This window comes from Rana temporaria, chromosome 2 (genome assembly GCF_905171775.1).
Source record: "Rana temporaria chromosome 2, aRanTem1.1, whole genome shotgun sequence".
Lineage (NCBI taxonomy): Eukaryota > Metazoa > Chordata > Amphibia > Anura > Ranidae > Rana > Rana temporaria.
Window position 1 is genome coordinate 462,899,393 of NC_053490.1, and position 19,942 is coordinate 462,919,334.

Here is a 19,942-nt window from a genome sequence, read left to right on the forward strand (position 1 = left end):
GAAAATAGAAAACAGTCTTATACAAATAAAAAAGGGGAGAGAGTTTCAGGTTAAGCAATCCATTAACGTCATATGTGATTTACTGTTTGGCTTGTTGCTGTGTCACACAATTCACATCCTCAAGGCAAGATTCGGCAACCATAAAGTGAATATTATTAACAATGTGGACCATCGTGCCCCACACCATTTTATGCAATACCACAATCCTAAAAATCCTAAAATTACAGTTTGTGGGGTCAAACCATAAATACCATTTGGAATTTCAATATGAAAAGTTTATCTCCACATTGTCCTAATGAAGAACTTGAGACCTACATACTCTATATATATTTCTCATTTTCTCATATTGTCTTTCGTTATCCTTTTAACCTGAGAGTAGTTTAAGAGATATGATGGCAATAATGTGTCATAGTTTTCTGACACTTTGTTTCTTTATCTATGTTCCTTTTTGCTGTACTATAGAACACTATGAGGATGTGGCGACCTCTAGTGGCCAGTTAAAACATTTTACACAGTCCCAATAGTAAAGATAATTTTTTACGTCAAAACAAAAATGCTCACATGATCTCCTTTATTATTTTTATTAGAGACATTTGTTCCCTTTTTTTTTTTTTTTTTTTTTTTTTTTTTTTATCACACACATACCCTATATTACCAAAAATATTGGGACGCCTGCCTTTACAAGCACATAAACTTTAACCACTTGCTTACTGGGCACCCCCTTCCTGCCCAGGCCAATTTTCAGCTTTTAACGCTGTCACTCTTTTTATGACAATTGTGTGGTCATGCTACACTGTACACTGAGTGGTGCACATTTACAATATATACCATTTACAGAAAATTGCTGTTAAATTATATTTCCTTGTTAGCTTCGTTGTTTTTTATTTATTTTTTTAACAGCATGGGCACAACCCAAAATACATATCGGACATAGAAGATGGCATGGAAATGTAACTTACTGACAGAGTTTTTTAATTTTTCTATACTGTAATTTTTGTCACTGACAAAAAAGTGTGGGGTTCCCCCAAAAAATGCATGCCAGACATTTATCTTTGTGAGGACCTTGTATGGATTTAAAGATGAACCTGAAGCAAAGGCAACAGAAAAAAAAGTGTGGGGTCCCCCCAAAACCCACACTAGACTCTTATTCCAGCTCCAGTAAATAAACACACAACACCTTAAAAAAAAAATTGTTATTTATAGAGAAAAAAAATGTCCCATAATGGAAATCAGTTATCAAACACATCGTCCAACATGGTAGATCCTCATCAATTGTGATAGCCCCTAATTGGCTATCACAGTGATCAGTCACTGTGAGCCCACCCCTGTGTTTACGTCCTCTTCAGAATGAAGAGAAAGATACATTGTATATTGCTTTTTTTGCAGGAGAGGAAATGTAAAAAAACCAAAGTGTGTCAAAAAAAAAAAAAATGACAATTAACCACTTCAGCCCTGGACCATTTTGCTGGTCAATGACCGGGCCACTTTTTGCGATTCGGCACTGAGTCGCTTTAACTGACAATTGCGCGGTCGTGGCAACGTGGCTCCCAAACAAAATTGGCGTCCTTTTTTTCCCACAAATAGAGCTTTCTTTTGGTGGTATTTGTTCACCTCTGCGGTTTGTATTGTTTGCTCTATAAACAAAAATATAGCGACAATTTTGAAAAAAAATAAAAAATTTTACTTTTTGCTATAATAAATATCCCCCAAAAATATATAAAAAAAAAAAAAATTTCCTCAGTTTAGGCCGATACGTATTCTTCTACATTTTTTTATGTAAAAAAAAAAAAATCGCAATAAGCGTATATTGATTGGTTTACGCAAAAATTATAGCATCTACAAAATAGGGGATAGTTTTATGGCATTTTTATTAATATTTTAATTTTTACTAGTAATGGCGGCGATCAGAGATTTTTATTGGTACTGCGACCTTATGGCGGACCCTTCGGACACTTTTGACACATTTTTGGGACCATTGGCATTTTTATAGATATCAGTGCTATAAAAATGCATTGATTACTGTAAAAATGTCACTGGCAGGAAAGGGATTAACACTAGGGGCCGAGGAAGGGGTTAATTATGTTCCCTAGGTGTGTTCTTACTGAAGGGGGGTGGACTGACTAGAGGAAATGACAGATCGCTGTTCATACATTGTATGAACAGCGAACAGTCATTTCTCCCCCTGACAGGACCGGGAGCTGTGTGTTTACACACACAGCTCTCTCGTTTCTCGCTCTGTAACGAACTATCGCGGTTGCCCGGCAGTGATCGCGCCAGCCGGGCGCACGTGTGGCACCAGGAGTGAGTAGGTGGCGCGTCCGCCCCTAGTGGCTGAAATGCAAAATCACGTAAAAACTGTGCCGGTGCATTGCCATGAAATGAGATTTGCCATGGAATGAGATGGTCCGCCTCCATCTCATCCTATTGGCTCACTCATGTCACGTGACAAAACATCAGTCACAGCTAGGCTATCATAGGGAGAGGATCTCCTCTCCCTGTGATAGCCCGATAGCACTGTCAGCAGCGTGCGTCCCGCCAGCACTAAGTACACCCCGCGCCCGCAGCTCTACTCCCCGTCCCCCGCAGCGCTACTCCCCGTCCCCCGTTAAGGCTCAGGGAACGGGGCGAGTCTACGCTATTAGCGTAGACCTAGCGTTGGCTACGTTAGTAGCGTAACGTAGCCAACACTAGGTCTACGCTAATAGTGTAGACTCGCCCCGTTCCCTGAGCCTTAATGGGGGACGGGGAGTAGAGCTGCGGGCGCGGGGTGTACTTAATCGGGGAGTAGAGCTGCGGGCGCGGGGTGTACTTAGCGCTGGCGGGACGCACGCTGCTGACAGTGCTATCGGGCTATCACAGGGAGAGGAGATCCTCTCCTTATGATAGCCTAGCTGTGACTGATGTTTTGTCACGTGACATGAGTGAGCCAATAGGATGAGATGGAGGCGGACCATCTCATTCCATGGCAAATCTCATTTCATGGCAATGCACCGGCTGGTCGGCAAGCAGTTAAAGAATAAAAAAAGAAAGAAAATAACAAGATTTAGATTTGCCAGGGTTAGTGTTAGGGTCAAGGTTGGGGTCAATGGTCACAGTCAGCATACTTTGGGTAGAATTAAAACTTGTTTTAAATTGGTATCAGTGTCAGTGTGTTTTAGGCAGGATAAAAAAATTTAAGAAATACAATTTTTTTTTTTTTTTTTTACTATTTTGGCCCGGCTTTTCTTTAATAATGAAAAAAATCAGGAGATATCCTATCCTCACTATTTACCATGAAAAAAAGCCCAATTTGTCCTGAAAAAAACAAACACACGATTTGACCTTTGTCCGACCAAATTCACATTGGAATTCCGACTGAATTCCATCGGAGGAAAAGAGAACATGTTCTCTATGTAATCTCTGATGGAATTCATCGATTTTTCCGATGGAATTTCTCCGATGGGGCATACACACGGTTGGAAATTCTGATTGTGTGTACGAGGCCTAAGTTGTTGTCATGATATGTACAGTTTTACTAACGCATGTTAAATTTGCAAAATTGTGCTAAGCCATTTAGATTTGTTTTACCCTTAGACATGAATGGGTTAATATATAATTGTATTATATTTAATTATTTTAGGTGAAACTCCATTGGCTCTAGCTGCATGTACCAACCAACCAGAAATAGTTGAACTGCTCATGAAAGACAGCCAAACCAATGTTTCCATGCAGGACTCTGTCGGAAATACTGTGCTCCATGCTCTAGTTACTGCCTCAGAGGGCTCAGAATCTCACAATACATTCATAATAAATATGTATGATAAAATCATACGCAAGTGTAAAAACAAGTCTTTAGAAGACATTAGAAATAAAAAAGGTCTTTCACCAATGCAGTTGGCAGCAACGACTGGTAAACTGGAGGTAAGTCGAAAAAAGGTAAATAAGTATCAAGTATTTGTTTTGTTTTATATAATGTAGCATTTAGCATAACTACTAATGGACCTTACTACAGCAGTGGTTCTCAACCTTTCTAGTGCCGTGACCCCTTGATAAAATTTCCCAAGTTGTGGGGACCCCCAACAATAAAATGATTTTCGTAGCGTGCATTGTCAGCACCCAAGGCAAGACAACTAATTTGCGCCCCTAATCCATGGACATTTAGCGCTCCCTGAGTCCCTTCCACTCATACGGTATTAAAAACCCTTATGGAACATTTTAGGTTTTACCGATCTTTCTCTTGGTTCTCCTTTCTTTCCCTTTTATCTCTCTCTATCCTAATTTCTTGTTTTTTTCCCCCACCCCTCTCTCTAGCCGTCTTTCTCTTATTCTTTCTCTCCCCCTTTCTTTGTTCCTCCCCCTCTTTTCCTCTCCCTTCCATGTATTCTTTATTTTTATTCCTTCTCCTACTCCTTGGTGGAGGGAATGGGATGAGCGGCAGTGCTGGTAGGGAGTTGGTATGAGTGGCAATGTTGGGGGGAGTTCTGATCTGCCAATTTAGGTGCTCTTGATCAAGGTCATATGCTGATCTGAGAACTTCTAGTGGGGACTTTTAAAGGCAACTATAGTTAAAGGTAGTGTTACTCACTGTGTCTCCAACTTTGTGTTGTCTCGTAGCAGTGACACCTATGCTAAAATCAGGAGATAGGGTCCCCTCCAGCCCCTCCCACTTCATATTTTCATATTTCTCACCAGTCAGCTGACCTCCCGTCTCTGACCCCCAGCCATGCCATGAACTGAATGGGCGGCTGTGAAGAGGCTGAGTGGGCGGCCACGGGCTCCAGGAACAGCCCAGCTGGGTGGCCGCAAAAAGGCTGAGAGAGCGTGTGGGCTTCAGGAGCAGCCCAGGATATGGTGACCCCTGGCAAATCATCATTCGACCCCCGAGGGGGTCCCGACCCCCAGGTTGAGAACCACTGTTCTACAGTATACTAACATTCCCAGGACATCACTTAAAGCAATTTTTGTCACAAAGAAAAAAAAAATATTCCATAATGAGCTATAATTTGAAAAAAAAAATGCTCTTGCCAACTCTGCTACCTGACATCTGGTTATTTCTCATTGTATGCTGTTAACAGCTTGAAACTTGTGCAAGCCATAATTATTATGGTCTTTGTTTTGCAAAGAAGGTATCATTTTTACTTTTTCTTTTACACTGGGGTGGGAGGTGCGGTGGTGGTATAGCGACGCTATTTTAAGCGTCGCTATACCGTCAGAATTGCGGCGGTATTCGGCTGATAGCTGTGCGGTTTTAACCCCCACTAGCGGCCGAAAAATGGGTTAATACTGCCAGCAATGTGCCTCTGCAGAATATAGCCGCGGTTTCCCATTGCTTTCAATGGGAAGGGCCGGTGGAGGAGCAGTAAATACACCGCTCACCGCTCCAAAGATGCTGCTAGCAGGACTTTTGGAGTGGTCCTGCTAGCGCATCGCTCCAGTATGAAAGCCTTTGGGCTTCCACACTGGAGAAACAGCAGCAGCTGTTTAGGGTCAGTTTGCAGGAGCTATTTTTAGCGCAATAGAGCCTGCAAACTGCCCAGTGTGAAAGGGGCCTAAGTCATACGTTGCCTTATTTCAAACATTGTAATGTCGAGAGGCGACGTGGACCTGCATTGTGAAAAATAGTTGTAGGCACCCAGGTTTCTTATACACATCAGGGGGGTTTCCAGGGTATGGCTGACATAAGAAAAGCAAAATTTGTGTTTTCTCAGAATTTTAATAAACTCTGTTCTGGTTCCTGGAGCCCAGAGGCTTTGTAGATGTTAGGATGTAATAAAGCCTTAAAGTTCACCCTAACACTAAAACCTCTAAGTTGGTCCCTAATCTATATGCAGGGCGCTGGACGCATGGATTTCAATGTTTTTTTTTAATCATGTGATTAGAGCCTGAGGCTCTACTTGGCTTAAATAAAAGGGTAGACTCAGGCCACAGAGCACTGAGCCCACCCATTTGTGTGACAATAGCGAATTCAAATTCGCTATTGATTTTCTGATTCTCCTTGCAGCCAATCAGGAAGCTGGTCTCAGGACACACTTTCTGTTCGGCCGGGAGGAGAAGCAACGGCCAGGCTCTTCCTTCCCAGTTTCAGCTGTCCATAGGCCTTTATATATGCAGGTTGACTGATGCTCAGGGTTGTTCTCTCTTTTGCTCTCTGCTGTGGGAGCCTGCTGCAGGGTGAAAAGGCTGAACGCTGACAGAACACTGAAAAAAGTACTACTTGTTTGTTTTGGTGAACATATTGAGGGGAAGAAATTTCACAGAAAAGGGCTAAAAAAATGTTATTAAAACTATATTGTAATATACATAAGATCTAAAATAAACTGATTACCCGAAAAATGTCACATTGCCATTGATCGCTGTAACTGACATGACCAACTATGTTGTAAAAGGCTGAAAAAGATGCTACTTTGATTTGTCTTTAAAAGAATGTTCTCTTTTTAGATACTTAAATACATTCTGAATAGAGAAATAAAGGAGAAAGAAAACAGAATTCTATCCAAGAGATTCACAGACTGGGCTTATGGCCCCGTTTCATCTCATCTGTATGATCTGCGCGATGTGGACACATGCTCAGAAAACTCGGTGCTAGAAATAGTCGTATACAATACAGATATTAATGTAAGTGGAATTAAAGGGAATGTATGTTTTATATATTTTTTTTACTACTACATATATTATGGCTAGGACTTAAATCCTAACTATATGCTGGAATCATAGGTGTGCGCACCAAGTGTGAAGGGTGAGCCTGGGCACACCCTAATCACCACATGTACATTAGCATTATTGCTCTGTGTGCCAGCAGGAAGGATCTCCCTCTTACCACCTCTGCTTACGCTCTTTCACTGTGGAGATCATTGTGCTGGGGCCACATATATGTAGACACACACGCATATGTGTTTTTGAGCTTTAGGTAGCACACCCCAATGCAATAGGCTGGGCAACCTATGGCTGGAATGGTAAGGAAAACACAGGATTTATAGATTGGTTCCTTTGATTTGGTTGATGGGCTTGGATTAGAAGCTCTTGGTAGTATTTGGATTGACAAGTATTTAAGTTGATCTGGATATGATGGCTACTCATTGATGATGGTATACCCTAGCTATATTATATACTCAAGTTTGGCTATCACTTGGAAGATTTTGTCTGAGTACATTTGGCCTCAGTGCTCTTACCCAGGGGCGGACTGACAACTCATGAGGCCCCCGGGCAATAGAAGATTATGGTGCCCCCATGCTTACAGATGGCCACCATGCCAGGAGGCAGTGCAGAGGCGGGGCAGCTAAAATCTCTGGATTTTCACATCAAAAAAGCATGTCGATTTCGGACAGATGTAAAAAAAACACAGATTTTGACATACTGGCCCAGATTCACAAAGGAGATACGACAGAGTATCTCAGATACTCCGTCGTATCTCTCAGAGTATCTATGCGACTGATTCATAGAATCAGTTACGCATAGATATCCCTAAGATCCGACAGGTGTAATTGTTTTACACTGTCGGATCTTAGAATGCAGTACCGCGGCCGCCGCTGGGGGGAGTTTGCGTCGTAAACCAGAGTCGGGTATGCAAATTAGGAGTTACGGCGATTTTCGCGTTTGCTACGTCGCCGCTAGTCTAGTTTCCCGTCGCAAAGTTAGTCGTCATTTTGGGTGCCTTAACTTTACACAGCCCATGTTAAAGTATGGCCGTCGTTCCCGCGTCGAAATTTAAAAATTAACGTCGTTTGCGTAAGCCGTCCGGGAATACGGAATTACGGTACGCGCGTCCCCGTTCGAAAAAATGACGTCACGTCGCGCAAAGCATGGCGGGTAATTCAAAAGGGAGCATGCGCTATAGGTCCGGCACGGGAGCGCGCCTAATTTAAATGGCACACGCCCCTTTGAATTACGCGGGCTTATCCTGGAGGCCGCCGGCGTAGTTTTCATCGCAAGTGCTTTGTGAATCAGGCACTTGCGATTAAAACTTGCGGCGGTGTAACGTATCTACGATACGTTACGCCGCCGCACTTCTACCTGAATCTGGCCCTAAGTCCCTGGTTTTACTGAGCCTGGCAACCCTGATGGGGCCCCCTAGTGGCATGGGGCCCTCGGGCAGTGCCCGAGTGTCTCAATGGTCAGTCCGCCCCTGCTCTTACCTGAGAGATAGGGGTGCCCATTTTGGTCTATTGGGACACACTTTAATGCAAAATGGATATGCCTCTATGCCTAGCATGATCAATTTGAAATAGGAAAGCAGAAGGATTGTCATGCCGCGTACACACGACCGCTTTTAATGTCCTAGAAAAAAACGTTTTTCTCGACGTGATTCTTGTCAAGCCTGCCTTGCATACACACGATTGTGAAAAAAAAATGCTCGAGCAAAGCGCGGTGACGTACAACACGTACGACAGCACTATAAAGGGGAAGTTTCATTCAGATGGCGCCACCCTTTGGGCTGCTTTTGCTGATCTCGTGTTAGTAAAAGTTTGGTGAGAGACGATTCGCGCTTTCAGTCTTCGTGCTTTTCAGTCTGTTACAGCGTGACGAATGTGCTATCTTCATTACAAATTCTAGTTTTACCAGAACGCGTGCTCCCATCTCATAACTTGCTTCTGAGCATGCGCGTTTTTTTCCTGTCGTTAAAGCCTACACACAACCATTTTTCACGATGTGAAAAACGACGAGAAAAATTAGAGCATGTTCTAAATTTTTAATGGCCATTTTTCACGTCGAGAAAAATGCTCTGGAGCCCACACACGATCGTTTTTATTGACCAATTTAAAAAATTGCATTTTCACGTCATGAAAAACGGTCGTGTGTATGCAGCATCAGGATCACTAGATTTCGCACAAATGAAGCAATACAAAGAGAATAGGATACTTTTAAAATAAGTACATGGTACAATATACACATATCAGAAATATGAAATGTTGGGGTAACATATTCTTAAAATATTTAACAGTTCATATTTTTTTCCCCCCTTAGAACCGCCATGAACTGTTGGCTTTAGAACCCCTCCAAACTCTACTTCAGATGAAATGGAAAACGTTTGCAAGAAGCATGTTCTTAGTATCATTTCTTCTTACCTTTGCCTATAATTTGGCTTTTACTCTCATCTACTACCAGCCACATGGAGACAAGGTACTTCAGCAGTCTATGTAATAAAAGTAAACACACATATGTTAGTAAACCCAGGACCCTGCATTCACTATATCTGGTCTCCTACAGTACACAGAACATGGAAATGCAATTATTTTAGTAAATATAAACTGCAAAATACCTTTTCTTATCAGCAGTATTTAGTAGACATGTGCATTCATTTTCGTCCTAATGCATTTTGTCCGAATTTCAAGAATTTCCACGTTCGTTTTAACAAACCATAACGAACGCGCAGAATCTGAAATCCGAAAGATCCAACATAAAAAATGCTTTATTTTCATTTTGTTGCGACAACAGTTCGCTATAGATAGAAGATTCAACATGACGGTGACAATAGCGATCTGTGTCTATCGAACCTGTGGTTGAATGTGCCTAACCTAACTCTATTAGTCCAAGATTATTCGGCATAGAGAGAAAAGATTCAACAGTATAGAGACATGAAGATTCAATGAAGCAGCTAAAAACATACGAGCGGACATTTATGGTCAAATGTTCTGCCTATAGGCTATAGAAGAATTCTAATGTTGGTTGACTAGTAATAATAATAATTAATAAATATAATTATTATTAGTCATTAGGGTTGTCCCGATACCGATACTAGTATCGGGACCGATTCCGAGTATTTGCGGGAGTACTCGTACTCCCGCAAATACCCCCCGATACCAAAATAGAATACTCCCCCCGCCGCCGCCGCCGCCGCTACAACGCATCCCGCCGCATCCCCGCTTGGTTAATATGGGCAGGGAACATTACAGCATTCATTTGAATGCTGTCTTTCCCGCCCCGCCGCGTATAGACACTCCCCCTTGCTCGGGTGAACTGTCCAATCCCGAGCAAGGGGGAGTGTCTATACGCAGCGCGGCGCCAATCATGACAGCTATTCAAAGCTGTAATGTTCCCGCCCGTATTAAGCAGTCGGCGGCAGCGGGGATGCGGCGCGATGAAGGTAAGGGTGACAGGACATGGCTGCAAATGGGGAGACTTTGCTGTATATGGGGGACTGGATACAGTGTGAGAATTGTCCCGCTGCATGTCAGAGCGCTCTAATCACTGCTGATTCTGAAAGCAAATGCTATTAGACTGTGGATGTGTTGATTTGATTGTTCCCGGGCCAAATACCTGGAGATCTGGTTTCTTGTATTGTGTCCTGAGGCAGTGAGGTAAACCAGGCAGTGAGTAGTTGAAGCGCGCGGCTAAATATACCTTGTGCCTCCCGGGAATGAGCCCAGACCCTTATTTATTCTGCAGTTACACTCCTCACACCTTCCCGAATCCGGCTCATTTGTTATGACACGCCGCTACGGTGGAACAGGCTCCGTCTTTCTTCCTGCTTTCCTTTTACAATTCTCCTAATGGTTTCAGATGTCAAAGCGTTCCGACACCTTGCTGCCTATCTCCTGGTCTTGGCAATCAAACCATTCCTGTAACGTCTTTTTTTCTTGGAGCCTTTGTGTGTTATAATTGTGGAGAGCAGACAGAGTTGCATCTTTTTTAAGGCCGAACCTGATGCCAAAGTCTTGTTAAATAAAACAACAAAAAAACATTGCCTACGTTTCTGAAAAAAAATGTAAATAGATCTCTGAACACTTTTTGTTCTCGATTCCCTGACTTGGATGCTGGGGGACATTGCTGGATATGGGGGACATTGCTGGATACGGGGGACATTGCTGGATACGGGGGACATTGCTGGATACGGGGGACATTGCTGGATACGGGGGACATTGCTGGATACGGGGGACATTGCTGGATACGGGGGACATTGCTGGATACGGGGGACATTGCTGGATACGGGGGACATTGCTGGATACGGGGGACATTGCTGGATACGGGGGACATTGCTGGATACGGGGGACATTGCTGGATGAGGGGGACATTGCTGGATGAGGGGGACATTGCTGGATGAGGGGGACATTGCTGGATGCTGGGGGACATTGCTGGATGTGGGGGACATTGCTGGATGTGGGGGACATTGCTGGATGTGGGGGACATTGCTGGATGTGGGGGACATTGCTGGATACGGGGGACATTGCTGGATGAGGGGGACATTGCTGGATGAGGGGGACATTGCTGGATGAGGGGGACATTGCTGGATGAGGGGGACATTGCTGGATGAGGGGGACATTGCTGGATGTGGGGGACATTGCTGGATGTGGGGGACATTGCTGGATGTGGGGGACATTGCTGGATGTGGGGGACATTGCTGGATACGGGGGACATTGTTGGATATGGGGGGCATGGCTGCATTTGTGGGGGGACATGGTTGCATTTGTGGGGGGACATGGCTGCATATATGGGGGGACACATTTAAAAAAAAGTATCGGTATTCGGTATCGGTGACTACTTGAAAAAAAGTATCGGTACTTGTACTCAGTCCTAAAAAAGTGGTATCGGGACAACCCTATTAGTCATACAACATTAGAATTCTACTATAGCTTGTGGACGGAGCATTAGACCGGAAATGTATGATTGCGACATCGTACAGTTTAGTCGCTTTGACGAATCTTCTGAGAACATTCGACGAACACCTAAGCCTTCAATGACAGATTCGACCTTAATAAATTGGGATTTTCAGACTAATGCATTTTTTAACGAAACAAAATTAATAAAAATGAAGTTCGGGAGTAACTAAATAAATGTATTTTTCGTACGAAAACTAAATTCCGAAACAAAATATTTCAGTGTGCACATGTCTAGTATTTAGCAGTCTTGTGACTTCTATCAGGCAGAGCCGAGCACTGGTTAAAGCTTGTAGGAGGAGTTTTCATTCTCCTGATTGTCCTAAGAAGATGCATGACCCCTGACCCTCTGTCTGGACAGTGCTGATTGGCCCTGTGCTGATCACATGCACCCTCAAAGGAAAAAATTAACTCTAGCAATACACACCAAACTGAGCGTGTGCAGAGTACCCCCAATGCTCTGTTCTATCAGAAGATAGATTGGGGACAGTATAAGAAAGGGAGAATCAGAGAAGACATGTACAGGATTAACCCTAAGGCCCACTACACACGAGAGGATCGGTCCGCTGAAATGTATCCGCGGACCGATTTCAGCAGATAGATCCCCTGGTGTATACAACCCAGCGGATATTTATCCGCGGATTTTTTTCCCCGGGGATGGATTTCCAGCGGATCAAAATTTGGTCTGTACAGACACAGCGGATCAATCCGTCCGATTACATCCCTCGCATGCGTCGTAATGATTCGACGCATGCGTGGAATTCCTTATATTACAGCGTCGCGCACGTCGCCGCGTCATCATCGCGGCGACGGCGCGACACGTCACCGCGGAGGGAATTCCGCGGGGATTTTGATCTCATGGTTAGTACAACCACGAGATCAAAATCCGCCAGAGGATTTATCCACGGAAACGGTCCTCCAGACCATTTCCGTGGATCGATCCTCTCGTGTGTACTAGGCCTTAGGTTCCACAGTGAGTATAACAAGCGTAACCAACATGCTTTACTGCATATACAGACTGATTTTACTTGTCTGGGTTTAGTAACACTTTAATATCTTTTATATAATTATATTATTTCTAAACAGTTTTTATTGCTCAATCTGTGATTGGTGGACCTGATCAATTCCTATTGCTGGTAGTTAGCATCATTACAGAAACGTTCTCCAAAGTATCAGCTCTATTTAGAATCAGAAGGTTAATTACTCATTTGCTTCTTTCTATGCCTTTTAATAATCTCTTTCAGTTGCTCTATTCATGCAATATTATTTTTGCCTAAAAAAAACTACCAAAAAGGCCCACAAAATCTACCAGAATTGTACATACTAGCTATAACTGAAGAGGTTGTTTTTATATTCATAGACGCTCATTCAAAAAGACAGTACAGGGAATGATGCAATTGAAACGGTTTAAAAATGACTATTAAATATTTGTTAAGGGTTATTAAACTTTGCGCCTTACTGTTCTTATCACTACTTCCTGAATAAGTTCTTTAGAATTTGAAATAACCTGTGTATATAACCACAAACGTATTCACCACCATATTTCAGGGCTTTTTTAGATACCAATACATACAGTGCCTTGAAAAAGTATTCATACCCCTTGGTCTCTCTGTATACATCCAAAGGGGTTGGTAGTGTAAACCAAAATAAAACCCTTAAGTTAAATCCTATAGATCCAAAAAAAAGTATAGAATATAAAATATAATAATAGAAAGGGGTGTATCAGCCCAAAAGTGTACACTTTGTATAGGATATACTCATCCTTACATGTACACCCAGAAATATATAATTAGGTAACTTAAATGAATATAATATGTGGAGTGGAGTGACGTTCATGCTCCCCTTCAGTTCCCCACTAACCAGATCCTCATACCCCTGCAGGGGTAAATCGCAACAAGTGGGGATATATCTGGAATGGTCCTCCTCCTTGGTGTATGGAATCCTGAGGGATCGGAACTTGTGTTCCTACTGGGATGAGTGACTACAGTCACTTGTGCATTTAGGAGGGACAGAGCTGATGTCCTCTCAGTGCACGGTAGAGGTCCATACCCAGGGCTGGTGCAAAAATACCTCATTTTGCCACCCCCCCTCGGCTGCAGTTCTGACTCCACTTTACCCTGCAACACATGTGACCTATCTGACCTCTACACTGACCCCCTGACACATCTACCTGACACATGCACTGATCCACCTGACTCCTACTTTCTGCACTACTCGCATTACACTGACCCACCTAAACCCTACACTGACCTACCTGACCATTACACTGATCCACCTAAACCCTACACTGACCTACCTGACCATTACACTGACCTACCGGATCATTACACTGACCTAACTGACACCTACTCTAACTACCTGACACATACACTGACCCACCGCACTCCTATATCCTGCACTACTCACATTACACTGACCCACCTGACCCCTACACTGACCTACCTGACCATTACACTGACCTACCTGACCCACCTGATCATTACACTGCCCTGACACCTACACTAACCTACCTGACACATACACTGACCTACCTCACTCTTACTTCCTGCACTACTCGCATTACACTGACCCACCTGACCTACCTGACACCTACACTGACCCACCTGATCATTAAACTGGCCTACCTGACACACACACTGACCTACCTGACACCTACAATGACTATTACACTGCACTGACCCCCCCTCCTGACATCTATCTGACACATACACTGACCCACCTACCTTGCACCTACACTGACTTACCTGACCCACCTACCTGACACATACACTGACCCACCTACCTTGCACCTACACTGACTTACCTGACCCACCTACCTGACACATACACAGACCCACCTGACTCCTACTTCCTGCACTACTCACACACACCACCCCCCCTCCACACAGCTCGGTGCAGATCCATCCTCCTCCTTACCTCTGCTCTTCGTGGCTTCATCGACCATCATCAGGACTCCCCTCAGCACTGGGTGTGCAGAATTGTTTAGGAGTCCCCACCAGCGCCATCCACCCAATCCATGGTGTCCCCACCGGGGCCAGGCCAGCGCCATCTACCCGATCCATGGTGTCCCCGCCGGGGCCAGGCCAGCGCCATCCACCCACTCCATGATGTCCCCGCCGGGCGGGAGGTCAGCTAACAGACACTGCACCTCCAATGCTCCCATCTCCACCAAGCCCCGCCCCTCCGCCCCGCTGCACACAGCGCCGCACCAGAGGGACAGGCCGGAAAAAAGGAGTCCCGGAGCGGCGCTGTGAGACATTACTATGTGAGATGTGACAGCGCAACGGGGTGCTCAGTGGGACACATGGGGGATTGGCGGTGACACACAACGGATGTGTTCCCGACACTGAATGGGGCGAGCGATCAGGAGAGGAGAGCCAGCTCACACACGCCTGGAGCTTCCCCAGGATAGAGGCCATTGTTGCGTCCTAGGTGGTAGTGTGCCTACTTTGCCTAGTGGTAGTGCCGGCCCTGTCCATACCATTACTGGGTGTGAGGTAGCGATGATACACTGTACAGGTGGAGAGGGCGTCAGCTCTGTCCCACCTAAATGCACAAGTGACCGTAGTGGATTCAGTAAGCACGTTTATCGCTACTCATGCCAATAGGAACACAAGTCTCGTATACCTCAGGATTCCATACACCTAGGAGGAGGACCATTCCAGATATATCCCCACCTTGTGCGATTTACCCCCGCAGGTGTATGAGGATCTAGTGAGTGGGGAACTAAAGGGAACACGAACGTCACTCCACGTTGTTTGCACAAGACTTGATCTAGGGATGATCCTTGAACAAGTCACTTTGGATAATTTTGCACCTTAAATAGCACTCCAGTCTTGACTTTTATATAATTATCTTGCACGAAAAGATTTTTTTGCTAATGATGAATTTACATGATATATGTTTTTTGATTTTATATATTATATTCACTTAAGTTACCTAATTAAATATTTCTGGATGTACATGTAGGGAATATGCTATACAAAGTGTATACTTACTCACTTTTTTGGCCTGATACACCCCTTTCTATTATTATATTTTATATTCTATACTTTTTTTTTTTTTTGGATCTATAGGATTTCACTTAAGGGTTTTATTCTGGTTTACACTATGAACCTCTTTGGATGTATACACAGAGATTTACCTATACTCTTTTTACACAGTTACTGTATCATACATGTGGTATGATATAGTCTAACAGGGTATTAATTCATTATGTGCACATTACACTTGCAAATAGCCCCTGCACTTTTTAGTGGTTAGTCGCTACTGGAGGTCACTCTCCAGGTTATAGGCAGCGCCACCCACCCCTGTATATATAGATTTTTCTGTGTTTGGTGCTAGGGGAGGCAGCAGCCTAGCCTTACCTAAGCGCGGTTATCTACCTATTATATACAAAAATATTCTTGTTTAATGCATTGAAAAAGTACATACATTTACTCATCTTTGTATATTTTTTTACTTCAGTCTCCAAAAGCTCTGAACATCTCTGGTACAACAGGATTTTTTGAACTGTTTGGTCATGCGTTTATCTTGATTTGGGCCACGTACTTAATCGTTCAAAAGGTTTGTGATTAACATAAATTGATGCTTCAAAAGGGACATTTTATGGCAAATAAATAAATAAAAAAAGTGCAACACAATAATATCTCAGTATAACTAAAAGCAAAAAGTTTTGTTTGTTTTTGATACAATGGAGAGGAATTAGAACACATTGGTTTTTATTGCTGTCCCTATTAGGGAGATTTACCCTCTCCATTTGTAGTGTTTACCATTACCATTGAACAGTAGTGTATTTAGGTTTTGTGCTGCCCTAGGCCTAACTAAACTCGTGCACCCCCTAATTTAAATATGGCCAACCCCTTTTGGTCAAGGCCACACCCCTTTCTGTTTAAGACCTGCTCTGACATTTTCAAATGGGGTCACACTAGTTAATTCCCTTAATTTGCATTGATTTCCTCTCACTTCCTGTTTGGCTATGGGGCAGGAAGTGAAGGGAAATCTCTGCAATGAGACAGGGATGGTAAAAAAATAAACTGACAGGGGTTATAACCCTCCCTTACTCTATCCAAAATGAAAAAAAAAGTGTTGTCTATAGTTCTACTTTAAGCACAAATTTCTGATAATTTTATGGAGATGACTAAGAAGATAGAACAATGCCAATGGTGCAGAAAACATATAGCACCGTGAGGAAGGTTTGTGGTCTAGGATGATAGGACAGTCAAAATTAGAAGCAGCGCCCCCCCCCCCCCCCCCCCACACACACACACACACTTACAGTTGTGGAATGACGGTCACCTGCATACCAGAAGCAGTGCAGCCGCTTTATGGGGGCGCTAGACTAATTTGCCTCTCAGCCCAGTTTGCCCCATAAGACTAGTGCTACACTAACAGTGTAGCGCAAGCCGGCGGGGGACTCTTTCCGTGCTGCCCCCCTACAAAGTGCTGCCCTAGGCCTGGGCCTTGTTGGCCCAGGCCAAGATACAGCTTTGCCTTTGAAAGGAAAAGAACATCCCACATTTTGGATTACCCCCAGAAAATTAATAGAAGGGAAAATCTTCCAATGGGGACACTAGTTCTGGTAAACTGGGGGTCCCAAAGGAATTCCCTTAATTTGCAGAAATTTCCTCTCACTTGCTGTTTGGCTATGACACAGGAAGTAAAATGAAATCTCCACAATGGGACACAGATGGCAAAAATAATAATAAACATATAATTTTAAATGTTAAACAAAAATGGCCCAATTTAGAACTAGCCTTAAAAGCAAGGTGCTCATGGAAGGGCTATGCACTCCATGTTAGTGTATATATAGCAATGGATAAATTAAGGGCAGATATGCCTGGAGGGGGGTCCATTCCACCTTAAAGGCACAGGAACACACCAGAAGCCCAGCAGAATGCCAGCATAATACTCCAACATGGAGACTCTGATAAATTAGACTTAGAACCACACTATACAGAAGGGCCTCGATGAGACTGTGAGGCTTCCACATATACAGTGCCTTGAAAAAGTATTCATACCCCTTGAAATTTTCCACATTTTGTCATGTTACAACCAAAAACGTAAATGTATTTTGTTGGGCTTTTATGTGATAGACCAACACAAAGTGACACATAATTGTGAAGTGGAAGGAAAATGATCAATGGTTTTCAATTTGTATTCAGCCCCTTTACTCTGATACCCCTAGCTAAAATCTTGTGGAACCAATTGCCTTCAGAAGTCACATAATTAGTAAATAGAGTTCACCTGTGTGAAATGTAATCTCAGTATTAATACAGCTGTTCTGTGAAGCCCTCAGAGGTTTGTTAGAGAATGTTAGTGAACAAACAGCATCATGAATGCCAAGGAACACACCAGACAGGTCAGGGATAAAGTTGTGTAGAAGTTTAAAGCAGGATTAGGTTATTAAAAATATCCCAAGCTTAGAACATCTCACAAAGCACCAAAATGGAAAGAGTATGGCACTAAAAACCTACCAAGACATGGCCGTCCACCTAAACTGACAGGCCGGACAAGGAGAGCATTAATCAGAGACGCAGCCAAGAGGCCCATGGTAATTCTGGAGGAGCTGCAGAGATCCACAAAAAAAGAAGAGAAGTGGCAGCACATCCAGGAATTAAAATCAATGACTTTATTGGAACTCCATAAAAAGATGAAACATGACACACAAACGACCCAAAGGTGCTCAGTAGACCCTGCTCTATCTTACATTGCAGCAATCCACATCTCAGGTGGGATAATCTGTCCACGAGACAACTATTAGTCGCACATGCCACAAGTCTGACCTTTATGGAAGAGTGGCAAGAAGAATTGCTGAAAGAAAGCCATAAGAAGTCCCATTTGCAGTTTGCACAAAGCCATGTGTGGGGACCATATGTGTGCACAGCCTATTGCATTAGGGTGTGCACCTTGTAAGCTCAAACACATGCATGTGTATATACATTGACTTGTCAGTAGAGCATTGGATGGTGTCAGTAGTTCTTTATTTGTATTATTTTATTTTTTATAATTTTTTATAATTTAAAAATAAATACATTTAGAAGCCCTGTTAGGGAGGGGGCTTTGCTGACATGTCAGGGGTTTAAACAGGGGGAATTAGGCTCACCCTGTGCGCACACCTGTGGTGGGGACACAGCAAACATGTGGAAGAAGGTGCTCTGGTCAGATGAGACCAAAATTGAACTTTTTAGCCTAAAAGCAAAATGCTATGTGTGGCAGAAAACTAACACCGCACATCAACCTAAACACACCATCCCCACCGTGAAACATGGTGATGGCAGCATTATGTTGTGGAGATGCTTTTCATCAGCAGGTACAGGGAAGCTGGTCAGAGTTGATGGGAAGATGGATGGAGCCAAATTCCTAATAGAAAACCTGTTAGAGTCTGCAAAAGACTTGAGACTGGGGCAGAGTTTCATCTTCCAGCAGGACAATGACCCTAAACATACAGCCAGAGCTACAATGGAATGGTTTAGATCAAAGCATATTCATGTGTTAGAATGGCCCAGTCTAAGTCCAGAACTAAATCCAATTGAGAATCTGTAGCAAGACCTGAAAACTGCTGTTCACAGACGCTCTCCATCCAATCTTAAAGAGCTTGAGCTATTTTGTCACTCTAGATGTGCAAAGCTGGTAGAGACATACTCAAAAAGACTAGCAGCTGTAATTTCAGCAAAAGGTGGGCTGAATACAAATTCACGTCATACTTTTCACATATTTATTTGTAAAAAAAATTGAAAACCATTTATCATTTTCCTTCCACTTTACAATTATGTGCAACTTTGTGTTGGTCTATCACATAAAATCCCCAATAAAATACATTTATGTTTTTGGTTATAACATGACAAGATGTGAAAAATTTCAAGGGGTATGAATACTTTTTCAAGGCACTGTATTTGCAAATATTGTGCAAATAAAACTCCTGGTTTTAACACAAATTGTTAAACAGTGTAATTTGTTAATTTTGATAGATAGCTGGTAAGTGTGCTGGGAAATCAATTTTGGATCATTTCAAGTTAGCTTAATTTTTTGATATCCAATATCCCATATTTATCTGACAAATGTCTTTTCAAAAGTCAATAACATTGACTGTGATAAATGCAGAAAAAGATAAGTACAAAACCAGTACATGTTCCCTTCAATTAGACAACATTTTACTTTAGTTATAACGTATAACCCAAGTGAGAGATAATGTTACATTTAACCCTCCTGGCGGTATCCCCGAGCGTGACTCAGGGTTGATTTTTTTGGCTAAAATCGGTAACCCCGAGTCACGCTCGGGGTAGCTGTGCAGAGCCTGCAGCGCGCGCTGGCTTACCTTCTCCTGGATCCAGCGATGTCACTGCGCTGTGTGAGCGAGCGGGACCTCGCTC

General features: G+C 43.2%; 1 protein-coding gene across 1 annotated transcript in view; it reads left to right on the forward strand.

The window, feature by feature from the left end:
• The window catches only part of LOC120927753 (transient receptor potential cation channel subfamily V member 3-like), a 71,234-nt gene that overhangs the window by 27,776 nt on the left and 23,516 nt on the right, over positions 1–19,942 (forward strand). Inside the window, exons 7-10 of the mRNA XM_040338645.1 lie at positions 3,620–3,900; positions 6,418–6,594; positions 8,941–9,096; positions 16,038–16,136. Of these exons, the coding sequence (XP_040194579.1) occupies positions 3,620–3,900; positions 6,418–6,594; positions 8,941–9,096; positions 16,038–16,136 (713 nt within the window). The remainder of the gene's footprint in view (positions 1–3,619; positions 3,901–6,417; positions 6,595–8,940; positions 9,097–16,037; positions 16,137–19,942) is intronic.